Raw genomic sequence first — 27,980 nt, 5'->3', positions numbered from 1 at the left:
GCACAGGTGGGAAGGTGAAGATGCTGAGGGACCACAGAGGCCGCCAGCGCTCCACAGTTGCCCAGGTTCTCAGCTGCTGTGCCACAGACACCCACACCCCCACTCAGGGAGGCCAGGAATCCATACACATGGGCGCATCTCTCAGTTGAGGGGCCGCCAAGGGTCACCAGGGGCGATTACACACCCTGAGCAACAGGGCTGCACCCTCACGCTGTTTGCCCTGGGCTGGCCAGCACGGGCAGCTGCCCCTCCACCAAGGGAGGCAGTGTTCCCTAGTGGCTCAGAGTATTTGTGCAAAGAAGAGACCTGCTACCATTCAGCCTCAGGAAGGAAGCGATTCCACTCTAGAGCTGTCTTAGCAGGAAAATGGAGCTGACTGTCACGTCTACCCCCCGAGTGGTGTTCCGAAACTTAAACCCAAGGAAACTACTAGAACGGAGCCAGATCAGCACTCCATTAACAGTAGCTGTAGCTTCTAGCTGAAAATGGAAACCACTGAGATTTCCAGACATGCCGGAATTCTCAGCAGCTTCTCCACGCACCAGGACAGAGAGAGGGGCTCTGCCCTCCAGAAATCGCAGGTTTCAGGCAGCGGCGACACAGGCACCCTGGGTCTTCAGGGACGGGCTGCTGGGGAGGCTTGGCAGCAGTGCCACTGGGCTGGAAAGCAGACGGCATTGGTTTTCTTGTCTTCATCTGAGTCCAGTGAGAGAAATGATCATATCTTTGATCAGTGCGTGACCTGAGAGCTTTGGGGGCATCCCAAGACTTGTATTCCCGTTCAGCTTTTCCCTTACATAAGCACATGTATACATATGTGCATACATGTGACACATACGTGTGTATGTACGTGTGTATGTATGTATGTGTGCAGAGGCAGCCATCAGTCGACAATGTCCACCTTGGAAACTTTCTGAAATAGTAGCCTTTGTACACCAAGGAAGAGACAGAAGTGCCCTCTGGTCACCGAGGAAAGAAGGCAGTAGCCACATGCTCTGCAGAGCTCCAAGCAGGAGAGCGGGAGAGGAACGTTCGAAGCCCTCTCTCTACCTGGGCCGTGGTGGGGGGTCGAGATCACTCTCTGAATCTCTGGTTCCTGTGCCAGGTGTTTTTCATAGTAGACAAGACTGACTCAGGACAAAGATGGTTACACTCACATTCGACACCTCCCCAAGCAAATGTCGCCTGGTACTCCTCCCCGCTAACATGCCAGTGGATTTCACCATCTCCTCTCCTTCTCCCAAACCCCTGAGAACAAGGGCGCCCTTCCCATCTTCTCCATCAGCGATAACAAATCAGTATGAGAGAGCCACAGGAGGGGGCAGAGAGAGGCATACGTCTCCTAGGAGAAACGCCATCGCCACCACCATGACCACGCCCAACTCCACACTGAAGAGAAGCAACGTGGGTGTGGACTTGGTAGCATTTTCTTGGTTACAAGACACAAGTACTTTTTAACTCAATTCTTAATGTTTTTTATCTACAAAAAGAATCTAGGAATCCAAGAATCTTAGAGCTGTCATGAAAGAATATATGCCCCTCTATTTGTGGATGAATTAAGAAAAGCAGTGTGACTTGTCCAAGAATTCAGAGCAAGACCTAGGGTTAGAAACAAGACCCGCGTCTCTGCGCCCATTATCTGGCTGGGTCTCGTGTTCTCCCCACTTAGACACCCAGTACCCCCTTCCCAGTCTCGCCTGCGCCAAACCTGCACAGGTAGAGACACGGGCCGGGCAACAGCTCTGACTGGGTCATTGTTCCGTGGGCTCATTGCTGGCACACAGGAGCACTGACCAGTCCCTCTGAGGAAGCTCAAGGCTGAGCGCTTCTAATGACGAGCTCTTTGATTCCAGGACACACGGCTCACCCCTGGGGCTGTGACTGGCTGTGACACATGTCTCCTCATTAAGGACAGGCTGACTCACGGGTCTGGCTGATCACGTGGTGCCTTCCTTCTCACTCGTTATTTGCTTGAATTCTTCCCCAAACTGTCTGCCCTTCATTTAAGAGTACGCCGGTTTCTTCGTTTCTGAAACTAGAGAACTGAGCCGCACAGTCTGTCAGAGTAGTAGAAATGGAGGCGGGCATTTCTAGACATATACGAGGCCAAGGGGGTTGGCTGAATATAAGGACATGAAGTGCCTCCCAAGGGTCATGTGTAGAAGGCAAGGTCCCCAAACTGGGGTGCTACTAGGAAGGGAAGGCTCTTCAGGAGGTCAGGAATACAGGAAGGAAGTGAGGTCACTGGGGCATGTCCTGGAAGGGGACATGGGGAGCCCCTGCTTGCTCACCTACGTGGCCTACATAACCTTCCTGACTGACATGAGGTGAACAGGTCTCCCCACAGACCCTCCCCACATGAACCATGGGAGCACAGGCCCAAAACAATAGGATCTAGTGAAACACAGACTGAGACCTCTGAAACTATGAGCTAAAGTGAAATTTTCCCTTATTTATTTAATTACCTCAGGTATTTTGTTATAGTAACAGAAAGGTATCTAACATAGCCATGTAACACAACACCTTTCTTTATCATGACAAATTTCAGTAAGTTTGTGACAAGTACTTTTCACGCATTTTTATTTTTCTCAATATTTCAAAATGATCTTAAATGAAACCTCATGACAAAAAGTTAAAAAAAATTATTGTAAATTTAGTATATTTATTTGCTTAATATGAAGACTTGATAAAGCTAACTTGAACATTTTGAAAGTGGAGTTAGCGGAACTATCTGTAGTCTTACAGAGTCATGGCATCTATTTAATGTCTATTTTCATATAATTTGGTTAGTTACATGAGTGTGGCTTTTAAAAAATGTTTAATTTTTAAGGCACAGAGTTGGTAGGTACTTTTAAATATTTGTTTAATAAACAGTGTTCTGCATGCTAAACACAAGTTGTCAATTAAATGCCTTGCTGGACTTTCCCATATTAGAAATGCATAATGTTGGTGATGTTCCAAGTTTTCTGAGGAATCTCCATACTGCTTAGTATCCCAGTTATCCCACTCCTCAGCATATATCCAGAGGACTTAAAATCAGCATACTACAGTGATATGGCCACGTCAATGTTTATAGCAGCTCAGTTCACAATAGCTAAGCTATGCAACCAACCTATGTGCCTTCAACAAATGAATAGATTAAGAAAATGTGGAACATATACACAATGGAATATAACTCGGCCATAAGGAAGAATGAAATTATGGCATTTTCCAGTAAATGGATAGAACTGGAGACTATAATGCTAAGTGAAATAAGCCAGTCCCCAAAAAACAAAGGTCCAGTGTTCTCTGACACATGGGTCCTGACTCACAATAGATGGGGGTGGAGGAGGGAGGAGCGGAGGTTCTCTGGATTGGACAGGAGGGTGTGGTGAGGACGGAGAGGGGATGGAAATGGGAAAGACAGTAGAATGAATCAGACATCACTTTCCTACGTTCATACATGAGGACAGAACCAGTGTAAGTCCACATCACGTACAACCACAGAACTGGAAGTTATACTCCATGTATGTATGGTATGTCAAAATAAACTCTACTGTCATATATATCTGAAAATAATAAAAAAAATTTTTAAAGAAATGCATGATGTTGCACATTTTAGTATTTTCCTATCTGCTATAATTTCTAGCTGCTTTAAAAGACGAATCATGAATGAAACATTTATACAATTCCCTAATCACCTCCATAAATCACCTAAGAATATGGCAGACACAACAGGGTGGAGTCTACTAACCTAAACACCTTTTCTCAAACTACTTGGTTCTAAGTACAACTCCAAAACCATTTTTGCAGTAAGAAAAATTCCAATCCAGCTAGCCACTTGGGGGACCTGAAATCTCTCAAGACAGCTTGATGCATTACAGCTTAGGTCAGTGAACTATGAAGTTAAAGGTTACAAAAAGAAAGAGAATCTTCTAACAGGAACAAAAAATGGATATTCCCAGAGGTCGAGCCACTCACACAGCAAAGTAAGATCTATGTCCCCTGCACAGGGCTGTTCTCCACGGCCGTGCTGCAGAGGCATCCACTTCATCTTGCAATTGTGGGAGTGCGTATGGGGAAAAGAAGATACGCAAGGTTCAGGAGAAAGGCCGCCAGCCTTTCCAGCATGAAGGAGTCATGCTCTGGCTCCAGCCAGCCGAGTGCCTGGCACACGCTGCACTTCGGGTGAGAACCCGAAGCATTTAAGCAGTCTCATTAATCTTCATAACACCGAGATGTAAATAGGTAGCGATAAGGAACACTGTCATTCTTCAACGGGAAAGGTATTTGTGCGAGAGGTTAAGCGATTAGACTCTCTGAGCGTCTTGGCTATACAAAAGGAGCCAATGCATGCTTCCATTCTTTGCTCCTCACCACACAAGTACAAAGCAAGATTTTGTCAAGTGGTAAATTTGGTTTGGTCTTATGGCTAAAGTCAATCAAAGATATTGCCCTTAGTATGGATCTACTTCTATCCCAAATGTCTTGAAATAAAAGTAGACATTACCCATTTAAATACAATAAACCATTGTACTTTTAGAAGTAGTGCTACGTGCCGAGTATATAGCTCTGGGAAACTGAATAAACTAAGCCATCAAAGTTGGCCGATGCAAACTAACAATATTAAAGTGCATGCTTCCTTTCCCACTGGTCCCCTGAGGAGGTCTGTCCCTCCTCACTGGGGTTGATTTCCTATTGACTTGAGGATTGAAATGTGTTCCTGGGTCCCATCTCATCCCCCTGGGACCCACCAAGCAACCAATCACTAAGCATAACTCTGTTCTCTGGGGAGCAGTGCAGACCATCGCAGATGATGTCAATTGCCCCTTCATGGAGAGCAGTGGATTAGGCCACCATTAAGAAAAGGTTGAGCCGTCATGAGCATATTAACTACAGGACCCATTTCATCTAGAGACACTATAAAACTTAACTCTGACCTCCATTAATTATGAAAGACACAGGTGTTTTAAAATGGCGTTCTTTTAGAATAACTCAATTGGTCTCTGATGAATATGGCTGTAAAGTCAAAGAAAAATTCCAAGTCCTTCTTTAACATGTAAGTCAAAGCCTCGCTTATAAATGAGTAGCAGACAGAATAATTAAAAGAGACTTACTTTGTAAAACGAATATAGAAAAGCAAGTAACTCTATAAGAAACATTTCAACAATGGTGATAGAAAATTTTATTGCCATTTAGTAAAAGTCTAGACCAAGGTCATGGCGAAACGATCTGAAGGTGAAACACACATCCTTACAAACCGCCACCCTTTGGACGAGTCTGAAAAGTGACATCGATTGACAACTTAGTCTCACCCGTGCCTGCATGGAAGGCATCCTCTCTCCATCTTGCGAATTTCCACCCAACAGCTATCAACATCCAACCAACACGGAGTCTGAAAGAGTGACATCCACAGGTGCCCCAAGTTTTCAGTTACATTAGTGGACTTGAGCTTTAACAAAGATGCATGTCACTTTGCACAAGCCAAGGAGAAACAAAACCTGTAACCTTTAAGGCCCAAAATGTTCTCATGAAATTATCTTAATTATCTAAATGTAAAATATTTAATATCTCAATTACATCAATAGCTTTAAAGAACATGAAGATGTGATCTAATCATGTGGCCTGTCAATGCAGCTTGTCAGCCCATTCATAGGTGTTATTTCTACCACTTTTCATTATGCCAGTTCACTATGAGAAAATTCTAGACACCTTGTGGTTCTAACCATTCCAAAAGCCACTCTTCCTGTGTGGCTCTCTAGGCCACCTCAACTGGAATCCCAGGTTTAGAAATCCAAGTCCCAGTTCTGCATGTTGTTCCCACCTAAGACTCAGGGCCTCCTTTGCAATCACTGCCCCTTTGGGTCACCACCAGTCACCCACCCCTGCTGAGCCTCTTCGGCTCCTGGGGATCCCTGACTTTCCCTCTGAGAGCTCCGGTTCCCGGGGACTTGAGGCACCTCCAAAGCCTGACCGGGAGAGCACCTATCAGTGCCACCTCCCAGCCCCAAGGACACCGCGACCCCATCCCACTCACTAGACCAGGAGTCAACAGAGTTTGCAGGGGAGCAGACAGTTCCCTTTGAGGTCTATGCCCCAGCTGCTCAGCACTCCATGTACAGCTCCAAAGCAGCCACAGAGGATGTGCAAATGAATGGATGGGACTGGGTCCCATAAAACTGCATTCACAAAACCAGGGCCAATCTGGGGTCACGGCTTGCCAGGCTGGGTAGAGAGCATGCCTCCTCTTGTCCACGCGGCTCCTGAGAGGCTCCTTCCTATGAAGCAGACTGAACACATACTTGATGAAGAGAGAGCCTTGAAAGAATGAATCCTGATGTCTCAGAACCCAGGTCCGCAGCACACACCAACCACTGGGCTGATGGATCCTCATCTCACCCTGTGGGCTCATTCGTGGAATCTGGGGAAAGGGGGTCTCTATTTATTTAGTCCTAACTAAATAATAACAATTCTGCTAGGCTTGTCTCCTCCCAGCTCAAGCAGAGAAGAAAAGTCCAGGAATTATTTTTACACAATAACAGAAGGAACGTGACGATGAGAAGTATTTTCCAAAAGAGCTCAGAAGACTCTGAAACCACATGTTTGTTAAAAGCACACTCTGCTGGGTCCCTTGATTCACAGAGCTGCAGGGAGGGGAACCTGACTTTTGAAGGAATGTGACAGGTGATCCTTAGGTACTAATGATGAAGTCTGGTAAACATTGGGAAAAGGTAGCAAAGCCGAAAGACAAAAAGGGACTTAAATATATATATATGAATCCACAGATGAGGTTAATTAATTGAATAACCTAAATACAAGAAGGGAAGAATAGGTGAAAGAAGGAGGAAGATAAGTAAAGAGAATCTCTTTTTAGCTTTTTTTTTGATGTTGTTCTTTTTAGATATATAAGACAGTAGAGTATATTTTGAGATTATAAGAGTATATGTCATTCTAATTAGGATCCCATTCTTGTGGTTGTACATGTTGTGGAGTTACACTGGTCATGTATTCATATATGAACACAGGAAAGTGATGTCTGATCAGTTCTACTATCTTTTCCACTCCTATCCTCTCCTCCCTTTACCTTCTGTCTTTCTTCTCCCTCCCCTTGTTGTGTGTTAGCATAAAACTTAGAGGGAACACTTGACCTTTGTTTTTCTGGGGAATCGACTTATTTCACTTAGCATGATAGTCGCCAGTTCCATCCATTTATCTGCAAATGCCATAATTTCATCTTTCTTTAAGCTGAGTAATATTCCATTGTATATATGCACCACATTTTCTTAATCCATTCATCTGTTTAAGGACACCTAGGTTGGTTCCATAGTTTAGTTATTGTAAATTGAGCTGCTATAAACATTGATGTGGCTGCATCACTGTAGTATCCTGATTTCAACCTCTTTAGATATATATACCAAGGAGTGAGTGGGATAGCTGGGTCAAATGCTGGTTCCTTTCCAACTTTTCTGAGGAATCTCCATACTGCTTTTGGTGTCAATACCATGTTGTTTTTGTTACTATAGCTCTGAAATATAATTTAAGGTCTGGTATTGTGAAACTTCCTGCTTCACTTTTCTCACCAAGGATTGCTTTAGCTCTTCTGGGCCTCTTATTTTTCCAAATGAATTTCATGCCTGCTTTTTCTTTTTCTGTGAAGCACGTCATTGGAACTTTAATAGGAATTGTGTTTTCAGGAGTCTGGCCATTTTGACAACATTGATTCTTCCTATCCAAGAACTTGGGAGATCTTTCCATCTTCCAAGGTCTGAGCAGAGAGAATCTTCGGAGGACACACACCTATGCATCTAATGTCAGTCCTGAGAAGGAAACGGGCAAGAAGGGGAATATATTTAAACCCAAAATTGCGGGTTTGAAGAAATGGAAGCTGAGGTGGGGAAAGAGGGGCAGGAAGGGGCAGCACCGCCCCCTGTCCATCACTAACAGCTCCTCCTGGGTCGTCATTCATGTAAACAGAGCATGGCCCCATCTTTCATGATGCGGTCTACTCCTTTCGGGCTACACTTCTAACTGCTAATTCCATCCCACTCAGCACAGGTTACCTTTATTTGATTAAACTTGACCAAATATATCCTTCAGAGAAGAGAAAGAAGTGCATCTGCTGGAGCAGGATCCTGTCTCAGGAGCATCTCCAGGCCTCCTTGGAGTTACATGTCCTTTCCAATATGTTACTTCTACCATAAAACTCTGATACAGAAGTAGGAATTAAAGCCACCAAAAGAAGAATAAGAAATCACTGGTTGATTTCAGAAAACTAAGTTTAGTCCCCTTTGTTTAGTCCACTTTCAACGAAGTCATTTTGAAAGCAAGAACTCAATTAAATGCCAGCCTGCTGGTTAATTCAGTGTGATCTTAGGAGAGCACACGCTATGTCACAGCAGGGGACGGGAGGCCCTGGGTGGCAGGGGCGCCAGTGCCCTGGGTCAATACGCCACTCAGTGAGACCTGTGAGAGGAAGCTGATCAGAAACCACCACCTACCTCTAATAACCTCTAACCAGGAACCTTTTACTTTAACTAATAGAATGAATTTACTTCATCGTGCTTCTTGGAAGAACAACTGTAAAGTGTTTCTATTTCCCCCTCCCCTCCCCTCCCCTCCCCATGAAGAACTGACCTGCTTGTGGTCTGGCGATGCCTGATTCATGAATCATGGAAAGCTCCGAAAAACTCGTTAAAATTTTAATGTGCTTAAGTTTATCTTTCAGCAGTTCTGAATACGTAAAGCAAATTCAGCACCAGCAGGGCAAAGCATGTTAATCTTTCCTTTTTTATCCTTAGTTTTGCAGTCAAAACATGAGCAAAACAAATGGTTCAAAATATACACCAAAATGTCACCACCAGTTTGTTGTGATTGGAAAGATCACACTCTGCCTTGGAAGAACTCAGATCTTAGTTCTTTCTTTCTCTCTCCTTTTATTCCAATAAACAGGCTGATCAGGAATCTATACTATTTGTTGTACAAGTATCTAACAGATATCTTCTCATATCTAGAAATAGTCTATTGACTGGAACAGTGAATCCAGGGGTTCTGTGAAGGTGGGGGTGTACTGATTCTCCAGAGGGACAGCTGTACCAGGGGACTCATGCATTCTCCTACCTTTACCCTTGGTATCTTCATAATATTACCATTTTGTGATATAGTTTTGAAATACTAAAAATCAAACAATCCCAAGAGTCAAGTCATCACGCATCACTTCAGTCATGGTTATTACCAGACCCCACCTCTGGGGTCTCAGTCCCATCGCCTTCCCCGTGACAGAAGGTCGGGCTCTGTAACTCCCGGGGCTTGGGTGAGAGCTTACAGGAGAACCCTCTTAGTAAACACCACGCGCTGCCATGGGACCTTATGCTGAAACTGCTGGGAACATAGTAGAGATCAGCAACCAAGTTAGGGGCAGGACATAGCTGAAAGTGCAAGAAACGAATACGACAGAGGAAAAGTCATCGTCACAGTGGAGACGGGCACTGAGAAGTGTTTTCACTTAGGAAAGTCACATCCGGAAGAAAAGATCTCAGTAAGCACAGAGAGGCTCAGCAACTTCCCCAGGGCTAGGAGCAAAGATCCCTGGCAGGGTGGTTTTGATAACCTGCGCTGGTTCATCTCACAGCTTGGCTTTTGTTATTAAATGTGCCTATTTTGCAAATACCCTGTCACAAAACACCGCCCTGTGTGTTCCAAGGCGACTACTGGAAAAGCATCTGAATTCAGCCCACGATACCTATCAGAGGACTTGGGATGGAATCACTTGCCACCCTTAGGATGAACCCAAAATGCTGCAGATTAAGTCACTTGGAAAATGAAAATGTTATCACCCTCTCTCACATCTGTTGCTACAATTCTGTCTACAGCAAAATGCAGACTCGGATCAAGTTGGTGGAGTGTTATTATACTGTGGGTACTTTCATAATCATCGACACTAAAACTCTAGCTCATAACACATTCTTTCTCTTTGAATTTTTTTCTTTTTTTCTTTTTCATTATACCATGGAAACTGGTTTTAGGAGGTTTTATGATGAAAAAGTAAACAGTCATTCAAAAAAATATTATCCCAGGAATAGAAACAAATAATACAGGGAAATAACTGGAAATATTAACTATAGTTAACTATGATTATTTCTGAAACTTTTTACTTTATGCTTTAGTATATTTTTCACATTTTCTAAAATGAAGATGCCTCAGTTTAATCATTGAAAATACACATAATATTAATTTTAAAGAAGCTAGATTAACACAGAACATGAAGGCCAATGCATTTAAAGTGATATGAAAGCTAATGTGCACCTTGGAAATGGTGAATTCATGAATCCTTCCAGAAACTGCACAAATTCCAATTCAAATAACTTCTGGTACTACATAACCACAAATCTCCTAAAGAGAGGTTTTTCTTTGGCAGCACAATGAACTCCCTTTATCAAAGAGTGCAAAGAATCTTTAGCTGAATTCAATTTCAGGAACATAAAGTATCAGTGGTATAAAGTGAAACCATCCAATAAATGGTTTCACAATGCCTGGGCTAACTATAAAAAAAAAAAAAAAAAAAAGGAGTATCATTCTATTTTTCTACAGCTCATATTTTTAAGCCATTCCTGATTTCTGAAATACACACCTGTTATCTAAACTTCTCTTGCTAGGTCAGACCTTCCCAAACAGGAATCTGAGGGCTGGGTTATTTTTAAAGTTTTATAACTGGTTCATACTCCCTCTCAAACTTTCTGAACCTAATCCCATCAAATTTCCTTGGTGACATTTCTATTCTCTTCCTTCAGCATTATCTGCCCAAGATGCAACCGTACGAGTGCGCTAATGCACGTGAGCTCCCCAGGGCTCTCCAGGTCCTGCCGCCTTCCCGGGGCCTGCTAAATCGGTGATCATGTGTCACGGATTATTGCACTTGATCCTCACAACAGCTGAAAGTGGTGTGAATTAGCATATCAACTTTAAGGATGAGAAAATTAGGCTCTGAATCTGGCTCAGGATGGCTCAGTGAGGCAAGCAGGTCCACTCCTTTCTTTTCGTCTTCCGTCAGTGTTCACAATGTATCACACACTATTTATAACAGAAAATACAGCTCATGCCCTAGGGTTGCCAGACACATGGGGTATACTTAACATAAAACTTGCATATTTCTCGTCTGAAGTTCAAATTTAACTGAACATCATGCATTCTGTGGTTGTTTCTGGCAATTCTATGTGTTCCTGAGCACCACATCATCCTGCATGCTTGGTCGACTCAGGGGATGGTGCAATATCTCTCAGCATACCTGAGCTGGCACCAAGGTGACATGAGATGGAGGCTCCCAGAGGTGCATGGATGGAGACCTCCAGGGACAAGTTTCCCTTGGGAACAATTCCCAGTTGCTGTGGCAGCCAAGGCAGGCACATGAGACACCCCTCACAATCCCGTTTACTCATTAGCTTCCTGCATCCTTTGAGAGAATATTGTATCATTGACTCAAAGCCAAACACTTGCAGAGGATCAAGTGCTGATCTGTTCACAAGAGGACCTCGAGAGACCACGGGCACTGTTTGCAGTCAAACTAGTGAGAAAGCCTTTCCAAAGTTCTTTAGAGATGAATGAGGGATGAGAGACGCAGGACTACCAGTTGGGCTCACATGTGCTCCTATTTCCTAAGAAGTGAGTCTCTTACCCTTGACTTAGGGCCAGAGCTCATTTTCCCTAAAGGCAAGCTTGGGGATACATAGCCTGAAACTCCCTCATGATCATGTCCGAGTGTAGGCATGTGGAATAAATGGACCAGAGTCTCGGCTCTCTTGCTCCTGTGTTCCCTAGATGAAGAAAGGGACACATACAAGTCAAATCCTGGAAATAAATATGTTGAGCCAACAGAGATCTTTGAGTTTCTACAAGGAGGAAGAAACAAAGAATGGGCACAACCCTTCTGTCCAGGTTGAGGTGACAGCTCTCAGGAATGATGTGGTTCCCTGATGGAAGTGCAGTGACAGAGTGGATGGCTGGTGTGTAACGGGGCCACGCTGTGCAGGAATGTGGCCACTCAGGACCAGGGCAGGGTCTTGAGCCAGGTCCTCACTATGAGGAGGAATTTCCAAAGCAGAATATCTGTGGTGGGAGTGGATTGGTTACCCAGAATTAAAAAAAAAAATGAAATGAGTCACCAAATTTCAGAATCAACAAAGACCATGTTCTGTAGCCATGGGAAACCTAAATCATTCCACACACGTGCACTATATAAGAACGGCAAGACGAGACTCTAAGGGACATGGGACCACATGGTGGGCTACCCAAGCTTCTGCAGGCAGGCATTTAGAAAGCAGGCTATGTCTGTGACATGTAGAAAGGGGAGATTCTCGAGATGAGGAGACCAATTCATAACCCTTGCAATATGGAACCCAGACTCTAATTTGAGGAAGTCAGCTTTGAAAATCCCTGGTATTCCCAAGGAACCAAAGGAAGAGTACACCCAGCAACCCAGTCCAGGCTCATGGTCTCCCCACAACCACCCAAAAAGATGAGGACAACTGTCCAGGTCATGGAGCAAGCCAGCTCATGTCTAATCAGTGAAAGTCGCAATCACACACCACACCATCGTGGTATGATGCTGGGGCATGCAGAAGGACTCCTTAAGATCTGAGAGCAAACACAAGGATCCTAGAAAATCTTCTACGTTTATCAAGAATACCAAGTGTAAGCTGGATTTAGTTTTGCTCAGGTGGGTGAGGGAACTACACGACCTCTATAGCTATAAAATGTGTCCTGTACAATCTAGAAAACTCACTGAAAAGACATGAGCATTCCGCAGCCCAACAGCCTTCCTTTGACGCCAGAAGAATCCAAATCCACACCTCGCCTCCTCAAGTTTAGTGTGAATTTTCCGAAGAGATAGGCGTAACATGTTTTAGGCATATCATCCTCAAAATATTCTGACGTAGGTAACGGGGTGCAGGGACCATGCAGGTCTTCCAAGGAAGCCACAGCAAATATGAGGGAAGCAGCTCAAAATCTGTTGATGTGTCCCCGTGGCCTCACCCTCAAGCTGCAGGTGTCGACCTGGACACAGGAACACACACTTTCTTGAGGGGCGGTGTTGACAGTGATGATCAATGAATTCTCATGTACTGGTCAAGAGCTGATCAAGGTCACCAAGAAAAGTAATGAGGGGCCTTGGGACAGGCTCAAACACATCTTGACCTCTGGAATTCTTTGGAAGAATGTAGTGACAACTAAGAACATGGTTTCTGGAGTCTGACTGCCTGGGTGTGAGGTGGGGCTCCGGCCGTCTTTTATCAGGCAACATAGTTCTCTGCTCTCTGCCTCAGTCTCCTCATCTCTACAGTGGGGATGCTGACACATCTAACTTTCAGGGCAGGTGGGAGGAACAGATGAGTTCATCTGGGTGGGCAGGTCTGGGGCACACAGGGAGGATCCGTCAACACACCCTCCTGCTCCCACTTCATGCCACCTGCCCTGCGTGGCATTGGGAGACCAGTTACCTTGTTCAGCACTCTTCAATTTCAGCAAAGAGACTCACACATAACTCACACAGATGTCAAATGAAGTCCATAGGTACCTTTGGTGGCAAAACATAACATCTCTCACCTTGCTCCTACAACAAGTTCTTTCTGTCCTGGGTCAAATGTTAACTGCGAGAAATCCACAGCATTCTTCGCTCTGAACTCCCGTAACCAGGGGCCAATTTCTAAATAGAAAAAAATAAATAAATAAAAAGATAAAAATGAATGATTCTTCCTCTGGGGACCACAGAAAGGGCACATTACATTCCAGGGAGGATTGGGGAGTCTCAGATGTGATCATTTAGGGGCCACTTGAGGTTTGCCAGAGGATGTCACATGATCCACACTGGCAATGTGTAAAACACAGAGGGCAGACACCCAAGAAGAGCGAGCAAGATAGCCAGGCATGGTAGTGATTTAAACCCAGATGTGCACTTTCTGGGCCTGGTAGGAAATAACAGCATTCACATGATTCAGCAGAGAAATACTGAATGTAAACAAGAACATTTCCTGTGCAACTTCACTGGAAGGGGCTGAAGACTTTGCAAAATCACAAAAGCCCTCCTTCTGAGCAAGGACAAAGCACAGGGACACCATTTGCCTTCTTTCAAATTAGACCTTCCATTTCCCTGTCCTTGGGGTTTCTATTTTGGCCCATGATTAGACTTGTTAAACATATTCAGTCCTTTCTACATGAAAAATCCACAGTTACTTCTAGACTTCATTTGCATTTTTTCTAAGGGAAATCAGGAAATGGCCACTCCACAGAGACAGGTTTTTTACAAGCACTGTTAACACCTATTAGAAGGCTTCCAGCCTACAGCCTGATTCTTATAAAATGACAGCACTTGAAGAGGAATAGAATGCTGCTTTCTGAGTCATTTTTGCAACTTTCAGTAGCTCATTTTTGGCACTGAAAATATATGCAGTGAGTTGCTGACCAGTTTAGGACACCTTCTTCTTATCCTGCAACTAAGCATGCTACCTGATGGTCTTTTCTTCTTCTTCTTCTCATATTATTTCAAATAATATCACCCTGACTAAACTGGCATGTGACAACTGTCAAATCAATAAAGTTATTTTTTTAGGAAACTGAATAATCTCCTTTAACAAACACTGTACTAAAAACAAATCTGATATGGAAGTATGCCCATGTCCTATAATATCATATAGAAATGTCTTTATGGATGAGAATGAGATGGGTTATTTTTGAGGAAAAGCTCTGTATAATAAATATGTCTCATCTCTACTATCAATTATTAGGGGAAAAAATGATACCCACTGACTGGAAGTTTTTTTCTGCTTAAAGGAAACCAGGGCTGAGAGAGAGAGAGAGAGAGAGAGAGAGAGAGAGAGAGAGAGAGAGAGAAATCTGTAATTGGTATTTGAAATTTTAATATGTATGATATCTTGATTTTTTAGTATTTTATACAAATTTCTTCATTTTTATAGGCAAATCAATAAAATACTTAGAGTGAAGTATTACAAGGCACTGCAGCAATAAAAAGCTAACAGTAAATAATCCTTCCAACAACTTAGAACTCAATTAGAGAAAGATAACTAACATGTTCTCAAGCATGGTATCTGTAAATACAAGGTATTCACAGGTATCCACAGACTTATAGAAAGTATTCATAATATAGAAAGGAGAGATGGTTGAAAGTTTAGGTAAAAGGAAAGATTTGACCAGAGACTGTGGATAAATGTACCAATAGGGCAATGGGAAGAGCAAAATGGCAGCCTTGGTTCCTTCTCTGGCCCCACCTGGTATGATTCCATCACTCCATCAATTGCTTGACCCTTGAGAAAGGTGGAGGCCCAGGCTCTCCTGTCTGTGTGGTTCACTGCGATGCCAACAGCACAGAGCACAGACCTGGAATATGACGGGCCAATGATAACTGGGGGAAACATGAAGAGTAGGAATGAGTAAGTGAATTACAGATTGAATTAGAAAGGAAATGAAAGAGGAAAGAAAGAGAGCAGAGAAAAGAAAATAGTAGCTTACATAAAAAAAATACTAGGAGAGGAGTTTATATTTAAGTTTATATTCAAGTTTATATTTAAGTTTAAATATAAACTGCCAAAAAGTTCAATTACAGGCTAAAAATGTGAACTTGATCTCATATGTGATAATAGTGAAGGTTTGAAATGTTTTCAAGTACACACTTGACACACTAAGTTATAAATCCTAGAAATATGAATGAGTCACTGATACGCAGGATGGTGTGGAAAGAGTAGTAAATAAAGACAGAATGTTAATTGTAAAACAATGGAAAACCATAGCATGTAGGCAGTGGCTATGAAAAAGGAAAAGGAAGATATTCTGGGAAGGTCTGATTAGCCAGATGACTGAGTAGAGATCGACTCAAGGAGAATAAAGAACAAAACACGTTCAAGATTAAACGAAGAAGACAAGAATGACCAAGACACAGAAATCATGAGGTAAGGCTAGTTCTAGAAAGATACTGGACGCAGGTATATTATGTGACTATTACTCACAAAAAATTTCCAGTGGAACCAAGTTGGTCTCAAAACCATTGTCCAACATCAGGAAGAGCCAGAAGAGTCCATAAAAATGTTCAAGGTCAAGAGTTCCATCACTCAGATGGGAAACCCATGGCCAAGGAGCCCTGCCTGGACCAAGGGTCCACGGCTCACGAAAGTCTATCTCACTCTGTTCACCACAGCTCACAGCCTCCAGAAGTGAGCACTCGGGTGCTCTTCAACATGTATGAGGACCAAGGGCTGACCTTGCTGCTAGGGCAGTGGAAAATGAGCCAAGTAAGGAGATAGAAGACTATGAAACATCAGAAAAAGCTTATTTCCAATGCATGCATCTCCCTTTCAGTTAGAAGAATTTGAGAGTGACCAGTAAGAGCCAGGATGAACAGACACAATTCAGGTTTGGTGCCTAGCATGAACATCCAGAAATATCTCAAGTAATAAAAGGAATTGTGTACAGAGAGGAAAAAATGAATTAACAGCATATCAGTCTGTCAATACTGCTTGATTTTCCATATTTAAAATTCTAGTGCATCCCCCCACAAAACTGTATTTTTACAGTCAATACTCAACAAAGTAGGTGATCTATAGAATGTCTTTGTTGTTTTCTAATGCATTCCTCTGGAAGGACAGCCTGTCTCACCTTTGCAGAGCACATGGCCTGTCATGGACACCAGGAGAGCCCTGGCAGAGCTTTGGCCTCAAACCACCTCTGACGATGTGGCTGCAGGAAGCCTGCCCTCTCAACATCCCTGTAGGTTGGTCACATCACACTGTGCCCTCCTTGGACTCCAGGCCTCCAACTTTGCTTCAATCCCACCTCTTCTCTCAATCCCTTCCCTAAGTTCCTTCTTTTTCTAATATTGTCATGTTACCTTTCCCCTCTGCAGATCCACATATGCATATCTCCCCTATTTTAAAAGACCTTTCAAAACACATTTTTATTACATGCATTTTTTATTAAAAACACCCAAGCAAACTGTATAATAAACTCCTTAAGTACAGTATATATAAAAATAAGGATAATGGGCTTAGTTTTAAATGTAACTTTGGCTAAATTCCTAAGGAATATATAATCCTAACTAGAAACCAGTTATTTCAGGTATCAAGATAAAACCTCCCAAATCACTCTGAGGTTCTGATAATCTTGATAACCTTAAAAGCAAGGGTGGACCAAGAACATTACTGGAAGGAAATCCAAGGCCAACCTCATTTAAGAATCCAGCTGGATATATTTCTAAAAATGCAGGTGGTATCAGCAAATTCAGCATGTGTGCACAGATACACATGTGTGCCCCCCTTCCCCATTTCATATAGAATGGGGCTTACCCTCAAAACACAAGGCTTGCTCAACAAGCTTAACATTAGACACTTCACCAGTAGAACTCCCCATCAGATGTCAATAATAGCAGTAAGAAATCATTGCTATTACTAAGGAATCAGAAAATGAACAATTATAAAAATGGAAGAAATGAGAGAGTCAAGGTCAAGTAAGGCCGAGAAGAGAGAATCAAAACACTGGGCAGCTGTTTGCATCAAGCTCACTGGTTGCCAAGGAAGATGGGGTGGGGCAGGGCATGCACCTGGCCAATTGAGGCACTACAGGTTTTATTAGAACTAACACGCTCACTGCCCACACCTCTTTCCTCCTGCCCCTCTCTTCCCTCTCTTCTGATATTGCTAAAATAATCATATGATGAAAGAGAACTTAAAGAGAGCAGCCAGCATGAAAATTGCTTGGAAGTTTCTGCAAATTCCATTGCATACTTTGTAGATAATTTGTAATACTGACATTAACTATTTAGATGATTTAATTTGCACAAAAACATTATCACTGAAATATGGATGCTGGGATTCTGGTAATGATTTTTCTATCACAAAATTAGGTGCATTGATTCATGTTCGCCTTCTCTTACTACAACATAAGCTCCTACATGATTGTTTTGTCAATATTTTATCAAATGTGTAATGATTTGATTTTTAAAAGAACCCAGTCTTACATCATCAAGAAAAATTATTTTATCAACATGAATCAGTATGAATAAAGCTACTCTAAAATTTTCAGCAAATATAAACTATAGTCTAGCTAGACAGATGCTGATTAGTGTCCCCACCTGCTCCCCCAAAGGGGGAGAGAGAGAGAGAAAAAGAATAAAAGAAAAATGGCAGTAGGAACATTAGAAACAAAAACATTATTTAAAAAAAAAAAGCAAACAAAGCCAACACTCTAAAAGATAGCCAAGGTCATGATGCTTGTAAGCCGAGGAACCCTTTGGAAGCATCCTAAATAAGGCTCACGAGGAGCCTCTGCTTCTGAAGAGCGGCACTTGCCCCACCCTTGACCGTCCTTCCCAGGTGGAGGGTGCCCCACATGCTGAGGCCCGCAGCTCCCAGGTCTGCAGCCAGCTTGACTTGGGGGCAGACAGGAGCCACGGAAACCTCCCAGGGAGAACACAGGCGGCCCCGGGAGCCTGTTCCATGGCTTGCTCCTTTCCACCTCAGTCAGTCAAGAAGCTGAGAAAGCAGCATTTCAAAACCTTTCTGGGACTTGAAATCTACTTCAGGAACCAAGTCCTGGGGTAAACTGGGCGAGGCCAGGGATGGCAGGTAAAGATTATTGAAAAGCCACGGAAGCATAGACGGTAACAGACCTCAAGAGGAGAAGACCAGGAGGTGCAAACCACAGCCCACTCCTACCTCTCATGGTTATATAATTAGTTTAATCTGCATCTAACACTACAAGTATAAAAATAATAATGTTGATAATATGACAATCAGTAAAGCAGCTTAAGTAGCTTCATTAAATAGTGTATGACTTTTAAGTAGCTTTACTGAGTGTATGACTTTTGCTAGTTATTTTATGCATTTTGTTCATATCAATCCCTGTGATAGGTGAGGAAACTGAGGCAGAAAACAATGGAGTCTTGCAAAGATCTGTACCTAACACAATAAAAACTCGAATAGCCTAGTTTTTCTTTTTTTTTTTTTTTTTTTTTTTTTTTTTTTGACAATTGTGCTCTATTATTAAAAATCTAGTTTTTGTTTTGTTTTTATGTCATTTCATTTTGGTACTGGGGAATGAATCCAGGGGTGCTCAAACACTGAGCCACATCCCCAACCCTTTTATTTTTTTTCCAGACAGGGTCTTGCTAAGTTGCTGAGGGTCTCTGTAAGTTGCCCAGCCTGGCCTCAGCTTATGATCCTCCTCCCTCAGTCTCCTGGAGTTTACTGGTGTGCACCACCATGCCTGGCTAAAATTTAGTTTCTTATGCAGCACATCTGAAAGGAAACAGCAACCTGGTCATTTTGAAAGTGAGTTCATTCCCGTTGATACATCATTAAACAAAATTGCTATGCACTCAGTTTTCAAGAGCAGACTAGAGAAAAGTGAAAGCAGAAAGTCAAGTTCCCAAAGCCAGCGACCTGGTCAACCTGCACATGCTGTGTTATTGTTTTCACTGTTGGTATTAGTAATGACAACATAGCTATCAGGAGCTACAGAAAGAAGCATTCACCACTTACACTAGCAAGGCTTTAAGTCCCAAGTGTCTCTTATAAGTATACAGAAAGAAAACGTGCACTGTGTACTGATTGGCTTTCCTGCAATGAAGAATATTCTAGAATGAGAAGGCAGGGGTTGTATGAGCAGAATGGAATGGCTAGGTCCGAACCCGTAGGGAGAGACCAGACACTGTCCTGAAAATGTGAGACCTGGGTCATGGCCCACTCCAGACAGGCACCTCTGCTGGCAGAGCAGAAAGTGACGTGTACAGTGGACTCTCCAACAAAGTATTCTGGAAGTTCTCTTTCAATGACCTTTCAATGAAAAGAACCATCTTACCTCAAAGACAACTATTACCCTGTAAAGTCAGCCTGTGCCTCCCTTTTGTGGGCTTTGATTTTAGCTTCAGCGCATGACATAAACCATGCTATCAAGGTAATCAGCTAAAACATGATTCAAACACCAGAGAGTAGAGTTTCTAAAGCCATAGGAGGAGACCAGCAGAGCAGGCCTGTACTGGTGGACACCACTGAGTCTGCCTGCTACACCTTTCCACATAGACAGCTTTTCCAAGCCTGTCCCTCCAATAATCACTGAGAACAAACCACACTCACCTGGGGCACTAAGTCACGAGCAGCCCCTGAAAAGTTCCATCCCTCAAATAGACTGGCAGGTCCCTCCTCCTGAGTACTCCCCAGCATTCCTTAAAGGATCACAATCAATCTTAGTGTCAAAGCTTCATGTGTATGTCTAATGGCAAACCAGTACAAAAGATTTCATCGGGAACGGAACACGCAAGTGATGCCACAGATATAAAACGTGCGTGAAAAAAGCATGTAAGTGAGTCAATGCCGTCGCTTAGGACTCTTGATTTACTGTCTATATTTTCAGTATTTAATTGGTTTCAGAAACTGTACTAGGTGCTTTTACATGTTGACCACTGCCTTCATAACATATTTGCAATCATGTAAAGCTGTATTTCTGTTATATGAATTAAAAGAAGACCTGAGATTTTGATAAGTCCAACATCTTGTGATAGGCAACACTGGATGGCAAATGACGACCCGGGAAATTAAACCCAGGTGAGGACTAAGATAACGTATCCCAACAAGGTCTGAACTGAGAATCAATTTTCCAAGGAACGTATAAAGTACACAAATCCTTAGCACCTACTCACATATGAGCATGGATCGATTTATCAGAAATGGCAGATGTCACCCACCAAATGGAAGCAAAATTGGAAATAAAGGAAAGTGGGCACTGCCAGACAGGAAGGGAATGTTCCACCCCAGGCAGGCCACGGGGCAGGGAACACCAGGAAGAAGGAAAGTCCTGGAGAAAAGGAGGAAGAAACCAGGATCCCACACAGAGAGCTGTCCCAGGGAAGAATATCTCAACAGTGGAAAATTCATCTTCATCAAAATTTTTTTTCAAGACAAGTCCTGGTTACATCAGCTAACTCAGAGATATGCAGATATGCTATAATTTACTTCAACTTTTAGAAAGATTACAAAGTATTAGGTCTTTTTTTATTTCAAATGTATGGTCCACGGTGATTTTCAATGAAACTCCTACCTAGGACTTGGTAGAATTCAAGTGGGTTTCAGAGGACATGGCCACCCTGAAGTGCAGTCCATGATGGTAGAGTGGGCAAATTGTGGACAGCAAAGTTCCACAATCTACCCAAGGTCACACACTGACGAGCAGAGAGGTGGAAAATCACATTCCTACGACCCCTTTTCCAATTTACCTTCTTCCTTATCCCTGCACTGTTAGACTATCCAAGTAGGAATTCTATAGAGCATTCCCTGCCAGATACGTCTGTACACATAAAACTTTTGCAACAGTAAATTTAAAAAAAATTATTTTAGTTGTTGATGGACCTTTATTTTATTTATTTATATGCGGTGCTGAAAATTGAACCCAGGACCTCACACATGCTAGGCAAGGCCTCTACCACTGAGCTACAACCGCAGCCCCTGAAATAGTAAATGTTGAAGGGTCAAAATTATCTACATCTAATCTTCCCTACCCACCCCTGCTTATGGCGAATTAGTATCCACATATTAGAGAAAACATTCGGCCTTTGGATTTGGGGTTTGGCTTAATACACTTAGCACAACATTCTCCAACTCCATCCATTTACCAGCAAATGCCATTATTTCATTCGTCTGTAAAGCTGAGTAATGTTCCATCGTATGTGTGTGTACATATATATATACATACACAAACCACATTTGATTTATCCATTCATCTGTTGAAGGATGGTTCTATAGATTACATATATACAGATATATACACACAGAAGTGTAAATGCAGGCATCAATATGTTCATCCATATATACACCCATGTGCATGTATGTATGCATGTTTGCATAAGTGTATATTTAGAGACTTTTAATATATGTATATTAATACATTCTAAAGATTACAGTAGAGTATCAAAAATTAATCTCAACAGTTGCTATGGAAAATGATCACATGGGCGCGGTGATGAACACCTGTAATCCCGGTGACTTGGGAGGCTAAGGCAGAAGAATTGTGAGTTCGAAGCCAGTCTCAGTAATTCAGTGAAGTGCTAAGCAACTTACTGAGATCCTGTCTCAAAATAGAAAATAAAAAGGGCTGGGGATGTTGCTCAGTGGTTAAGCACCGCCAGGTTCAATCCTTGGTAATGAAAAATAGTTGTTAAGTAAAGGCTTCTCTGGGACAAGTTGATAGCAGATTCCTGTCCTAAGGGGCTTCCATGTGACTTTTAGATCCTTCATTTCTCAAAGTTAAATTACCACAGGATCATATGAAACAACTAAATTAATGGGTTTCATATTTCTACTGGGTATGCAAACTTTCTAGAACTGATAGCATCGCCTATCACAGAAAAATTATCAATTCTTATCCAATTGAAATATACTACCATTAGGGAATCAATCTCACAAAAGAGGTGAAAGACCTCTACAATGAGAACTATAGAACACTAAAGAAAGAAATTAAAGAAAACCTTAGAAGATGGAAAGATCTCCCATGTTCTTGGATAGGCAGAATTAATATTGTCAAAATGGCCATACCACCAAAAGTGCTGAACAGATTCAATGCAATTCCAATTAAAATCTCAATGATATACCTTATAGAAATAGAGCAAGCAATTATGAAATTCATCTGGAAGAATAAGAAACCCAGAATAGCTAAAGCAATCCTCAGTAGAAAGAGCGAAGCAGGAGGTATTGCAATACCAGATCTATTACAAAGCAATAGTAACAAAAATGGCATGGTATTGGTACCAAAATAGACAGGTAAATCAATGGTACAGAATAGAGGACACGGACACAAACCCAAATAAATGCAATTTTCTCATACTAGACAAAGGTGCCAAAAATATGCAATGGAGAAAAGAGAGCCTCTTCAACAAATGGTGCTGGGAAAACTGGAAATCCATATGCAACAGAATGAAATTAAACCCCTATCTCTCACCCTGCACAAAACTCAACTCAAAATGGATCAAGGACCTCGGAATCAAACCAGAGACCCTGCATCTTTTAGAAGAAAAAGTAGGTCCAAATCTTCAACTTGTTGGCTTAGGATCAGACTTCCTTAACAGGACTCCCATAGCCCAAGAAATAAAAGCAAGAATCAACAACTGGGATAGATTCAAACTAGAAGGCTTTCTCTCAGTAAAGGAAACTATCAGTAATGTGAAGAGAGAGCCTACAGAGTGGGAGAATATCTTTGCCACTCATACTTCAGATAGAGCGCTAATTTCCAGAATCTACAAAGAACTCAAAAAACTCTACACCAAGAATACAAATAATCCAAACAACAAATGGGCTAAGGAAATGAACAGACACTTCACAGAAGAAGATCTACAAGCAATCAACAGATATATGAAAAAATGTTCAACATCTCTAGTAATAAGAGAAATGCAAATCAAAACTACCCTAAGATTTCATCTCACCCCAATTAGAATGGCGATTATCAAGAACACAAGCAACGATAGGTGTTGGCGAGGATGTGGGGAGAAAGGTACACTCATACATTGCTGGTGGGGTTGCAAATTAGTGCAGCCACTCTGGAAAGCATTATGGAGATTCCTCAGAAAGCTTGGAATGGAACCACCATTTGACCCAGCTATCCCACTCCTTGGCCTATACCCAAAGGACTTAAAATCAGCATACTACAGAGCTACAGCCACATGAATGTTCATAGCTGCTCAATTCACCATAGCCAGATTGTGGAACTAACCTAGATGCCCTTCAGTTGATGAATGGATAAAGAAACTGTGGCATATATATACAGTGGAATATTACTCCACCATGAAGAATGATAAAATTATGGCATTTGCAGGCAAATGGATGAAAATGGAGAATATCATGCTAAGTGAGATAAGCCAATCTCAAAAAACTAAAGGACGAATGATCTCGCTGATAAACGGATGAGGACATATAATGGGGGGTAGGAGGGATTAGGGTTAGGATTAGGGTTAGGTTTAGGGTTAGGGATAAGGAGGGTAGTAAGAATGGAGGAAGGAAGGACTGCATAGAGGGAAAAGAGGGGTGGGAAGGGTGGGGGGAGGGAAAAAAATAACAGAGTGAATCAAACAACATTGCCCTATGTAAATTTATGATTTTTAATTAAAAATAAAATGATATAAAAAATAAAAAAATAAAATAAAAAAAAAGAAATACACTACCTTTTTGAAACAAGGGTATGATTCATGAACTCCACCATTACTCCATATTTGAGTGTTTTCAGTTATTGTCTGGTAATACCATATATACCTGTCACATCTCAGGATTTAAATGTCAGTGTTAAATGAGGTCCAGGCTCCTCTGACCCAGGTAATTCTGAGTCTTTCAAGGTTCCCTCTGTCCCGAGTCCCTAATAAAGAGACACTATTAAACAGCTGTCAGCAAACTGAGTTCAAATTCTGCCTTACAGGTAGGAGTTGCCTTCCCTTTGCTTATAAATTAAAGATCCTGGTAACATCCTGTGTTAGTCAGTTTTCTGTAACTATAACAAAATACCTGAGAAAAGCAACTTAAAAGAAGGAAAATTTTATTTTGGCTCATGATTTCAGGTTTTTGTCCATGGTTGGTGGGGTCCATTGTTTTGAGTCCTGGGTGAGGAAGAATATCATGGCAGGGAATGTAGGGTAGAGCAAAGCTGTTCTGCTCAGGGTAGCCAGGAAGCAAAGAGAGAGAGCAAGGGTCAGGGGCCCAATATCCTTGTAAGTGGCACCCTCAGAGATCTCACTTTCTTCTAATAGGTTTGCCTCTAAAAGGTTCTGCCAGCTCCCAATAGCACTATCAGGTGGGTCCAAGTCTTCAATACATGGGTCTTTTGAGGACAGTTAAGATCCAAATGATAATACTTGCTAGTTCCTTGAACTACCTGCAGCAATTAATTAGAATAGAAACCAAGGTGATCAGTGGCTGGTTTTTATTGCTGAATAATCCACACAAGAAACAATTTCTACTCATACATCAAGAATGGTAGATTTTTTAATTAAAAAGATTATGCAAAATCATATGCACACAAAGCAAGACCCTCAAACTCTTGGACTGTGATCAGCTTGTCTTCCAGGCTATTAAGCTGGGACCAAGCCTGCCCCTATCTTAAGCTCTATGTGGCTCATAAGCACCCTGCACCACCCACAGGTAACTTACCTTGTGCAGAAGGGTTTTAATCTTGACTTGTGACCTGTAGCATATGACTCTAGGCTATAAAATCTAATTGCAAAATCTTAATGTTGTGCCAGAGGACATTAAAAAGTAATTTCCTTTAGATTTATAGCTTTAGAATTACAAATGATGTTAATATGACTAAAATTGTAAAATGAACATTTTCTATTCAGTGGGCTCTAAGAGTTTTTCAGGAGTGGCCTCACATACTTTCTGTGTAAGTAGTGGTAACCAGAACTCCGGAAGGAGCAAATAATGCCAGTTACTACCAGACAGCTGCAGGGAGTGCAGAGGACCATTTCAGAGACTTCCTATGCAATTAGAGTGCTTGGTTTTCAATATCTGGACATTTACTTCTGTACATATTTAGGAATTGCCAGACCTCAGAAAAAGACTCATTCACTTGAGCCAATGTCCCCTTCTGTCCCTCCCTCACAATTCATGCTCAGTCTCTTTTCTGTCTCCTTAGATTTTGATTAAATCTCAGGTGCAGAATGTTTTATCTGTGGCAATAGATTAGCCACCTAACAGGCTGCCTCATCAGGTCTGGGATATTCAAACCAAGCACACTCCAAAGAAAAACGGGGCTTTGATTGGCTCCAGGAAAGTAGCCTCAAAGCCCTTGAAATGTCTCGGAATTGCTGAAAGTCACCCAGCAAGACATCACCATCAACTAGTTAAGAAAGAGCTCCCGATCACCTACCACGTGACTCACCACTCACCAGGTGGCATTGGTAAGTAGTATCATTTGCCTGTCTATTCCACTGGCTTCATGTGTCCTTCCAAATTTTAATCAAAAGTGAGAAGGACATGGAGAAAGTCACCATTACCCTTTCCACAAAGAAAAGTCGAGTGTTTTCTATGCTCTCACACACAATTATTTTGAAATGTCAGTTAATTACTATCCTTCCATTTCCTCTGAGGGATAAAAGCAAACTTTCTAGAACTGATAGCATCGCCTATTAGCCAACATCTACAGTCTGATGCAAGGTCGGTGCGTCACTCCCCGGCTTGTGGAGGTACCACAGGCCCCAAGCCAAACACCCAAGATGTTAGACGTAAAACACCCACGACCACACACACACGCACACACACACATGCACACCTTAAAACACAAAACAAGAGCTGACATTTACAGCTTCAGGGCTTTTATTTCCAGCAGAAGTAGATTTCTGCCAAGGCCCAGCATCTGCAAGAGAGCTCTGCTTCCCACACTTTCAACTCACTGACCTCTACAAAGACAGTCCACAAGGAGAAACAGAAAATAAATGACATTTTTCTTTAACTCTGCCCTTTTGGTTTATTTTGGTGAATCTCTGGCTGTTTTCATTTCAAGGTAGTAACCTGACACAATCCATAAGCTTGGTTGTATAACAGCCATGCCTGTGTCCCCGCAGGTCACAAAGTCACTGTGCAGACAAACTAGAGGCTGGATTTATGTCCCCACTGAGCTCCTCAGAGAGAGCTGTGAATCCTACATCACAGTCCCACTTCTAATCTTGGTTCAGTCTTTCCTGTCATGCTCACGTACTCACTTCCTGATACATCCCAAACAGCTTCAGAGACCCCTCCCCTTTTGAGCCCTCTTTCTGTGGCATTTGTTATAGTCGACTTCAATCAGTACTTGATCCCATTAATGCTTGCTCCTAGTCCATCCCCTACCGGGCACAGGATGGCTGGATGTTCATCCAATCCTCTTTTCGGCAGACACTTATCAACTTTGTGCCTGACCCACTCTAGAAACCACGGACTGCAGGAAAATAAGCAGAGGGACCTGCCCTTCTCACTGAGTGCCTATCCTGGTGAAGGAGACACAATCGATGAAAGACCGGGTCCCTCACTGTCAATAAAACAAGATGCCTTTTTAGAGAGTGACCTGCAGGCACATGATACAGTTTGCAGGGAAGGCCAGTTATGCGTGCGACATTTAAGCTGAGACTAGGAAGACAAGGAAAGGCCAGAGAGAGATCTTGAGAAGGGAGAGGGGTCCATCTGGAGAGAGGCCTCAAGGTGAGGGCGTAGTGAGAGACCAGGAAGGAGAGCTGAGAGACAGGGATGGTCAGTCCATGCATCACCATGCAAATCAAGGTCAAAGGCTTGGATTTAATCTGCTGTTGTTAAGGGACCAGACAGTAGGTTAGCCTTTGCAAGAATGTGGCCACTGTCCTAACAGTAGCTCTACTACTGTTGCCACAGAACATCTTGAGTGAGCATAGTTGGGTTCCAGTAAAATAAAATTCACAATAACAAGACTGATGAAGCTGCATTGTGTGCATGCACAAATACAGCATCATGAATCCCACAATTATGTGTAAGTATGATGCACCAACAAAAAAATAATAATTTTAAATTTCAAAATAGCAAGTGGTGGGGCAGATTTAGCCTGATGCTACATTTTTCCCAGCCCCTATCCTACATCACTAGGAGGCCAAAGTGTGTACAAGAAAAGATAAGAGCGTGAAGGGGAGGTCTCAGGTGCATGGAGGTCTTGAGGCTCTGAGAGATGTTGTGCAAGGAATGACCAGAGATGACCATTCATCCTCCTGGGATGCAGGAGGCAGGACAGCCTGCAGAGACTGGGGAAGATGGAAGCAAGGGGACAGAGCTAGGAGGTACTGTGCACTGACTGATGGGTCCAAAATAAGGAAATGGGAGGAATTGGGAATGGCACCCAAGTTTCTCACTGGAACCACTCAATCTAGGCCATTTCTCAGATAGGAGAGATGTGGATAATAATCCAACAAGTTCTTTCTGTTTGTTTAAGTGAGCTCCCCAGTGGAAACCCCCATAGAGATACTATCAAGGTGCATG

At 42.5% G+C, this 27,980-nt stretch overlaps 1 protein-coding gene across 3 annotated transcripts in view; it reads right to left on the bottom strand.

Moving 5' to 3' along the window:
- Window positions 1-27,980, bottom strand: part of SEMA5A (semaphorin 5A) — a 447,525-nt gene that overhangs the window by 227,570 nt on the left and 191,975 nt on the right. For all 3 annotated transcript variants that reach the window (XM_079145300.1, XM_079145298.1, XM_079145299.1), the window contains exon 4: window positions 13,576-13,675. In XM_079145300.1, coding sequence (XP_079001426.1) covers window positions 13,576-13,675 — 100 coding nt within the window. The remainder of the gene's footprint in view (window positions 1-13,575; window positions 13,676-27,980) is intronic.

The sequence above is a fragment of the Sciurus vulgaris genome (assembly GCF_902686455.1).
Source record: "Sciurus vulgaris genome assembly, chromosome: 6".
Taxonomy (NCBI): domain Eukaryota; kingdom Metazoa; phylum Chordata; class Mammalia; order Rodentia; family Sciuridae; genus Sciurus; species Sciurus vulgaris.
The sequence above is the reverse complement of the archived record's forward strand: the minus strand, read 5'-3'. Positions and strand labels throughout refer to the sequence as shown.